The 9,129-nt window shown below is 43.9% G+C and overlaps 1 protein-coding gene across 1 annotated transcript in view; it reads left to right on the plus strand.

The window, feature by feature from the left end:
* Positions 1 to 9,129, plus strand: part of KCNG4 (potassium voltage-gated channel modifier subfamily G member 4) — a 40,072-nt gene that overhangs the window by 2,921 nt on the left and 28,022 nt on the right. The window contains exon 2 of the mRNA XM_069085888.1: positions 6 to 693. Coding sequence (XP_068941989.1) covers positions 6 to 693 — 688 coding nt within the window. The remainder of the gene's footprint in view (positions 1 to 5; positions 694 to 9,129) is intronic.

The following is a 9,129-nucleotide window of genomic DNA, read 5'->3' on the forward strand; positions in this document are numbered from 1 at the left end:
TGTAGCACTCTGGATCAGGTCTCACACAGTCCAGTCCGGGCTTCTTCCATCAAAGGACTTTATTACCAAAGGGCCCGGAAAGTCGTTCACCCAGACCAGTTCCTGAGCGTGGATCTTAAGAGAGAGATCATCGTCAACGTTGGAGGAAACAAGTACCTTCTCCCCTGGAGCACGCTAGACGAGTTCCCCCTGACCCGCCTGAGCAGGCTGAAATTCTGCAGGAACCACGAGGAGATCGCTGAGCTGTGCGACGACTATGACGAGGACAGCCAGGAGTTCTTCTTCGACAGGAGCCCCAGTGCTTTCGGGATGATCGTCAGCTTTCTGGCAGCCGGGAAGCTGGTGCTTCTGCGGGAGATGTGTGCCTTGTCTTTTAAGGAGGAGCTGAAGTACTGGGGGGTCGAGGAGTCCAACCTGGAGAAGTGCTGCTTGCGAAAGCTCCGGCAGAAGCTGGAAGAGCTGGCCGAGGTGCAGAAGGAAGAGGAGCTGCACCGGCAGAAGGAGGCCGCCGGCGTCTCCATGGAGGACACCCGCTGGGGGCTCTTTATGAGCCGCCTTAGGGACATGGTGGAAAACCCGCAGTCTGGGCTTCCGGGGAAGGTGTTTGCCTGCCTTTCGGTCCTCTTCGTGGCCACGACGGCCATAAGCCTCTGCGTCAGCACCATGCCGGACCTGAGGGCTGAGGAAGACAGGGTGAGTCCCTTTCACTGCTCAATCAGCAAACGCTTTGCGCATCTCTGATATTGTGGAAACGGGCTTGTGTGTCACAGTGCGGGTGGTCAGAGATCTGCTTAGAACTTAGACAAACCAACAGTCTCAAACATTCCAACAGAGAATCTCAAACTGTTGCGTTTCCTTGGGCCTATTATATATGGTCAGTGAGAGGTATATAGAGAATAATAAAATGACAGAATATCAGAGCAGGAAGGGAAGTTAGAACATAGGTCGTCAGGGCTGGAAGGGAGGTTAGGACATGGGACGTCAGGGCTGGAAGGGAGGTTACAGCACAGAATATCAGAGATGGAAGGACCCTTAGACCACAGAACATCAGATTTGGAAGAGACCTTTCAACATGGAATGCTAAAACACAGATATCCGAGCTAGAAGAGGCTTTAGAACATAACCTGTTAGAATTGGAAGGACTCAAACCACAAAATTCCACAGCTCAAGGAGGCCTTAGAACAAAGAATGTTAGAACTGGAGAGAACCTTATCAATCAATCAACAAGCATTTATTCAGTGCATATTTTGTGTCAGGCTCCTTAGATTATAAAATGTTAGAGCTGGAAGGGCCTTTAGAACACAGAACATCAGAGCTGGGAGGGCCCTTAGAACACAGAACATCAGAGCTAGAAGGACCCTAAGAATGCAGAAGGTCAGAGCTGGAAGATACCCAGAATGTCACAACTGGGAGAGAACTCCAAGATCACCTATTCTAGCCCTCCTCATTTTGCATATGAAGAAATCAAGTCCCAAAGAAGGACATGATTTATGCCAAGGTCACATATCTAGTGAGTGGCTATGTCTCCTCTTAGTCCAGGGCCATTTCGTTAGAATATAAGTTCTCTTCTGGTAGATAGTTTCATTCTTCACATTTCTTTCCTCATGAGCATCTAACATGGTGCCTGGCACATAGTAGGCACTTAGTCACCACTTGTCAATTGATTGATTAGCTTCTATCTATAAATAATTTTCACTCCACTCGATATCATGTGATTCAAAATACTGAGATGTTTTAACTTAGATTCATAAAAAGGATATTGGCAAACAAAAGAAAACCCACACAATTTATCATACTATTCCTCAAACCAAAGAGCTTCCTTCAGGAGAAGTAGCTATGTCCCTGATACAGTTTATTTAGTGCAGAATGACATATTGCTTCTTGGGTTTTAAAAGGCTACCTTCATTAAAGACTTGGTGTGGAGGAGAAATGCAGGAAAGGAAAAGAAGATGAATTTCAGAAAATCAGACTCTGATGTAGTCAATGATTTGTGTAAGGTCATCTAGCTCATTAACAGCAAAACCAGGATTGGGACTCAGGTCTCCTGGCACTCAAACCGAGTTAGCCTCAGCCCAGGTCACCAAAATAGAGAGTTCCTTTTTCAGAAGAAATCCTAGTGACTGTTAAAAAGTATATGAAGAAAACAGGCTAAGTTCCACAGTTCAGAGTCTCCAGTACTAAAAACCAAACGTTATATATAAAAGATCAGTGGAATTGGGCAAACTAAAATTTGAGTTTAAGTGCTGTGAGACCTTGGGCAACTTCCTGCCTCTCTCTGGGTATCTGTCCCCTCGTCCACAAAAGGAGGAGGCTAGAAAAGAGAAGCTCTAATGTCTCTCTCAGCTTTGACATTGTGTGTTCTCACATTCGATGCCCCAGGGTCCCTTTTCCTTTGGTGACTTTGTTGATTTTTCTTTTTTTTTTTTAACATTTGTGTCCACAAGATCATGGGGTCCTAAAACTAGAGCTGGAGAGGTCCTCAGATGCCAGTCAATGCCGGTCCTTCATTTTACAGATGAGGAAATTGAGTCTGAAGGAAGTTAAATGACTTGCCCAAGGAGCCACAGATAATAAGTTCCAGAGGTGTGTTTGAATTCAGCTCCTCTGACTCCAAAGGCATTTTCTGAATGGCAGCATCATTGTACATCCCATCTAATGAAACATAATGTCATGTACTGCAGAGACAAACAGATAGAAATAGGGAGACAGAGAGACAGGGGAGGGGGAGGCAGAGAGACAGAAGGGGAAGGGAGAGGTACCGAGATAGAGACAGAGAGAGTGAGAGAGGGAGGGAGACAGAGGGGGGGACAGAGGGAAAGAGGAAAGGAGGAAGAGACAGAGACAGACAGAGACAGAGTGAGAGAGAGAGGAGACACAGAGAGAGAATGAAGGAAAGGAGAGAGACAGAAAGGGAGAAGAAAAGGAGAGAGAGAAGAGAGGGGAGAAAGAGGGAGAGAGAGAGAAAAGAGAGAGAGAGAGAGAGAGAGAGACCGACAGAGAGAGACAGAGACAGAGAGACAGAGATGGAGAGGGAGAGGCATACTGCCCAGAAGAATGTCTGTTATTGTTCAGGTAGAAATTCAGAACCAGGGAATATAATTTATGACTCGAAATAAAACTATAGATGGTGCAACAGTCTCAGAGTTGAAGACAATTTCAGATCCTTTTCAACATCTACTTAAATGTACATAGAAAAATCAGATTCACCCCTTGTGCTCCATGTTCTCTTTCCAGTGATGTCAGTTTTAGAGAAAATCTCCCACGATTACTGACTGAATCTACTAAAAATCAGCTTGAAGTGATGGCTACACTTAGACTCATTCCATATTGGTCCTTATGATTATTTACAATATCTATAGTATAATAGCAGATGAGTGTGACAGATAAAGCACTGGGCTTGGGATGAGGAAGGCTCTCACCTCTGATACCATCAGCAAGTCCCTTAGTACTCCTACCGGGAGTTCCCCCATGCTGCTGAAATGGCACTTCCTTCAGGTGTTTGTATATGGCACTTGGCCATCATGTAGTTCAAACCCCTCACTTAACAGAGGAGAAAATAGAGGCTCAGGGAGGAGAAGGAACTTGTGCAATGTTACACAAGTATTGGGCAGTTGGTGGTGCAGTGGACAGAGCACTGGGCCTGGAGTCAGGAAGACCCAAGTTCAAATCCAACCTCAGACACTTACAAGCTGTGTGACCCTGGGCAAGTCCCTTAATCCGTTGGCCCCAGTTTCCTCATCTGTAAAATGAACTGGAGAAGGAAATGGCAAACTACCCCAGTATCTTTGCCAAGAAAACCTCAAAAGGGGTCACAAAGAATCAGACACGACTGAAAAGCACCATAAGTAATAAAAGACAGAACCAGGGTTCATAAATCCATGGACTGTCAGAGCTGGAAAGAACCTTATAAATAACATTGTCCAACCTCTTTACCCTACAGAGAAGGAAACTGAGGCCCAGGGAGGGAAAGGGATGATTTCTCTGACTCCAAATCCAATACTTTCATTACTACAATCAAATACTTTTCTAGCTTTTGAATTAATTAAATTATTAAGTTACTTTTTGTTGGTGTGGTATACTTGGGAAGGTTAGGAGTCAGAAGACCAGAGTCTGAGGCCCAGCTCTACCACTTACTATCCATGTGACTTTGGGTAAGTCACTTATCCTTCATGAGCCTACAAAATGAAGGGGTTCAATCACGATAGCTAGCATGTATTCAGCACTTGGAGTTTTTCAGAGTGCTTTACACATTATCTCATTTGAGCCTCACAACAATTTTGGGAGGCAAGTGCTGTTGTTATTCCCATTTTATAGGGGAGGAAACTGAGGCTGAGATGTTGAGGCTGAAAATTATCCAGGGTCACATAGCTAGAAAGTGCCTGAGGGAAGATTTGAACCTCAGGTCCTCAGTCCAAGGATAACACTATCTACTGCACTTAGGTGGGCCTCTTACTGCTCCAAATCCATGAACCTATTAGGAAGCAAGATTATAAAATCTTGAATTAAGGTCCTTACAGATCTAAAATTCTTGATGCCACAGCTCCTCTTTTTATAAATGAAGAAACTGCAGCATCCAGCAGTCAGATGATTCTCACAAGGTCGCAGAACAAAGTCACACAGTGGTACATGGATTCCGAGCTGAGACTCTGTTGGGCCACTCCCCCATCTGCAAAATTCAAAGGAGCCTCCCTTGGGAAGGTGCCCCACACTGACCATTTTCAAGGCAGTTGGATGACTTGTCTCAAAAATGAATTAATTCTTTTGCAGATCTTGCCTTTGGAACCCGAAACCAACAGATTTACATTCATGCCCACGCAGCCTAGGAAGCTCCTTTTCTTATAGAAGGCCAGTGATTTTTCCTGAGGAACAGACACCATAGAATTCCCTGATTTGAGTGTGAGGTATAGACAAAACAGCATCCTGATAGATATCCTACCCCTGACACCTAGTACCCAGATGACCCTGGGCAAGTCCCATCACCTCCCTGGGCTTCAGTTTCTTCATCTGACAAATGGGGGAAGGGTTGGATTAGATGCCTTTGAAGTGCCTTCTGGCTCTGCATCTAAGCTCCTATGGTCCTGTGTCACTGAGACAGCATCAAAATGCTTTGTGCACAAAAGACACAAGGAAGCATCAAAATGGGGACTGAAGTAAGCTTTCTAATTAAAACATGTGACTTTGCAATTCAAAAGTCTTCAGTGGCTCCCTGTGGCCAAGGAATAAAATTCCTTAGCATGGCATTCAAGGCTCCCTCAATCTGGTCCCAACTTACCTTTCCAGTGATGTATATGTATGTGTATGTGTATATGTACACACGTATGTTATAATACATATTTACACACATATTTTCTCATTCCATTATTTTTCTGTGTGCATCTGTAGCAGCAAGCACCCCAAGCACGTCCTCAGGGTTTGCAGCTACCACAGGTTCTTGGATCTGCTTTGATAAAGGAAAGCAACTCAAAATGGGTTAACAAGCTTACATTAATCAGTCAGACATATATCGTTTACCTTGTTCAGGGGAAAAAGGTCAGCACCCCAAACTTCAAAATATACAAACAGAATTATCAAGACATTAACAGATCAAGTAGACAGCTTTCCAAACTGTCCAACCATTACATCCATACCCAGTCAACATCTGGGTTTCCACATCTGGGTTTTTCAAAGCCGGGGGACTCTCAACAACAGCTTCCCAGAATTCAGATCAAATCACAGAACACTTCTCAAAGTGAGTCCCAAAACAAAGGTACACATCGGGGCTTATATAGCCTTCTCCTGGCTCAGAGAATGTAACAACCTTATTGACTCACTGGCCAATCAAAAAGTATCTACTGAAAAACAAGCCTCCCCCACCCCAGGCTTCAGGTGCACATTAGCCTAGGGGCAGGGAAGATCTTCCAAATCTGCATTCCCATTACAGCATCATCTTCGTTAACTCGTGATTAACTCACAGAAGACTTGTAACTCTACTTTAATAAAGTTCTTTCCCCTAAATCAGTCCCCTCTTCTCTGTTCTTTTCATCCAAATTCAAATCATACTCATCTTTCAAGGTAAAGACCAGCTAGGGCTTACAGTGCAGAGCACACTGGGCCTGGAGTCAGAAAGATCTGTGCAAGCGGTGTGACCCTGAGCAAGTCACTGACCCTTTCTTTGCATCAACTTCCTTATATCTGTAAAATAAGGATGATAATAGTACCTACCTCCTAGGGTTGTTGAGTTAATCAAAGGAGACAATATTTGTAGATCATTCAGCACGGTGCCTGACACACAGTAGGTAAGAATTTAATAAATGTTTCCTCCCTTCCTCCCTCCTTCTATCCTTCCTTCACTTCCTTCCCTCCCTCCCTTCTTCCTTCTTTCCCTCCTTCCCTCTTTCCCTCCTTCCTTCCTTTCTCCCCTTCCTCTTCCATCCTATGGGAAGCCTTCCAAGACCATCTTAGTCCATAATGATCTCTCCCTCTTTTGAAACTCCAAAAACTAAATATCTGTTTCATTCCAATTCCTGAACTGATTGAGAACTTGAAACCATTCAATTCAATCTCCTTATTTTACTGATGGGAAAACTGAGGCCCAGAGAGGTACCATTAGCTATTTTTTCCCCCTGAAGGTCTATGTGATCTCCATGATTAGGCTTCAAGCTTTTTGAAAATAAGGATCATAGGGACACATATCAGAGCACACCTGTAATGCCACAACTGGAATAGCTGAGGCCAGAGAATCTCTTGAGTTCAGGAGTCCTGAGCTGCAGTGGGCAATGCCAAATGTTTATCCAAACTAAATTTGGCATTAAGATGGCGAGTGCCCAGGAACAGCATTCTACCAGGTAAACTAAGAAGGAGCAAATCAGTTCAAGTGGGAAATGAGCAGGTCAAAGGCTCTAGGCCAACTCTGCACATCTAGCTGGGGTAACATAGGGAAACTCAATCTTCAACATAAAAGAATGAATTAATGGAAATTAAAATAAAATAGGAACCATTTAAAATTTCTTTTTCTATGTCCCCCAACACTGAAGACAGGGCTCTTTGCCCATGGCAGAAACTCAATAAATATTCATTGAACCAACTATGACATTGCAGGGATCATTTAAAAATGAAAACATTTATTCTTAGGAGCAGCCTTGGGGGAAATGGGAATTATTAGGGCGTAATGGGAGACAGGGCGGCAATCTAACATAGGGTTCAAGTCTCAATTTTGTCATTAACTGCACCATGTGCCTTTACCCTGGAGACTTTCACCTTTGTTTTAACTCTGCCTTTCTCTTCAAAAACCCCCTTTACATTCTTTTTATTTTCTGTTATTTCTTCATTTCATAGGCAGGCTCCCTTCATAGTAGACCAGATGGAATTTACCCATGGCAGTTGGAATTTTAAGCTTATTCCCCATTTCTTGGTCCCTCGCTCTTTATTACCACTGAACCATTAAAAAGTTGAACTATAAAATAACCTTGTATGTGGAAAACTACTACTAGTGCAGGACAAACGGAACTTTTGCCCAGGATGCCAACATCAGCAGGGAACGAGTATCTTTCTTCCCCATGGAGGTAGACTTCCTCTCCAAGACAGCTGCCATCTCTGCCTCACCTCAAAGTCCTCCAGTAGCAACTCAGGTGTCCCTAGGCTCCATCATTGATTGTAGTAGCCCTCTTCTGGGACCTGCCTTCCCCCACAACCTCCACGTGGGCAAAAATGAGACTTTCTGGGGCACAGACTAACCCCAATCCCAGATGCATCCATGATTCAACTATCCTTTGAAGGACAGCTACTCAACTGGATTTACCCTAGGCACATTTGTGACATCTCCCATCCAGTCACCCTTCCCTCAGAGACAAATAAAGTAATTCATAATTTAACAATTTCAAGGATTTATGGTATCATACCTATTCCCATATCTTCTCCTCCACCTCTGCTTTTGTGGGCAGCTACTTGGCAGGGGATAGAGTGCTGAACTTGGAGTCAGGAAAACCTGAGTTCAAATCCTGCCTCAGACACTTTCCTGGGAAAGTCACTTCGCATTGTTTGCCTCAGTTTCCTCATCTGTCAAATGAACTGGAGAAGGAAATGGCAAACCACTCCAAGATCTTTGCGAAGAAAAGCCCAAATGGGGTCAAGAAGAGTCGGATACGACTAAAATGACTGAACAACAATACAAGACATTTGGCATCTCTCTCTTTCCACACTTTTCCTTGGCCTCTGAAATAATCCTGTAATGAGCTCCCTGATGACTTGAAACTGTGCCTTTGGCTCTGTGCGTTTTGATGATTTTCCCAGAAGCCCTCTCTTATTTTCTCTCTTCTTCTCCCCTCCAAACCTGTCCCTCCTTTCTTTCCTCACTTTAAGAAGTTTTTTGTGGGTTCCTTTATTCAAGTCTCCTTCCCTCATCACCCTGACCCTAATCTGTCTCCACAGATCTCCCTCATCCATTCCTGGAGAATCATTAACAACCTAGAGTGCAAAATCTGGGAAGGACCTTGGAAATCACTTAGTCAAACAAATCCCTGTGAAGAAATGGAATTTCAGAGAGAAGTGACCTGCACGAGGTTGCACAGCTCAGGAGCAGCAGGGCTGAGATTTCAACCCAATCCTCCTGACCCACCAATTTAGATCTTTTCTTGCTAATTTTGCTTCCATTCTTTCTTCCTCCTGATGCTCTCCATTAGCCAAGAATAGATATTCTGTTCTTAGAAGCCTTCTTTCCTCTGGAATTTCTTTATTACAGGATCATAGATTTTGAGCTGGAAGGAACCTTAGAGACCATCAGATCCATCCTCCTTTTACAGATGAGGAAATTGAGGCACAGAGAGGGTAAGGGACTTGCTCAAGATCACACAACCAGTAAGTGTCTATGGTGGAATTTGAAACCAGGACTTTTGGACTACACATCAAGTGAAGTTCCCATTAGACTACCTGCCTCTTTAAATGATAGAGATAGATAGATAATAGATGAACAGACAGAAGGGTAGATGGATCTATGGATGGATAGATGGATAAATGAATGGATGATGGATAGGTAGGAGAGATGGGTAGATAGATAAATGGATAGATGGATGGAGATAGAAGGATAGATGGATAGGCAGATGGAAGCATAGATGGGTAGATAGATAGAAGGACAGATGGACATAAGAATGGATG

Source organism: Petaurus breviceps, unplaced genomic scaffold (genome assembly GCF_028583685.1).
Source record: "Petaurus breviceps papuanus isolate PSGF00001 unplaced genomic scaffold, PetGlider_PUasm1.0 176, whole genome shotgun sequence".
NCBI classification, from domain to species: domain Eukaryota; kingdom Metazoa; phylum Chordata; class Mammalia; order Diprotodontia; family Petauridae; genus Petaurus; species Petaurus breviceps.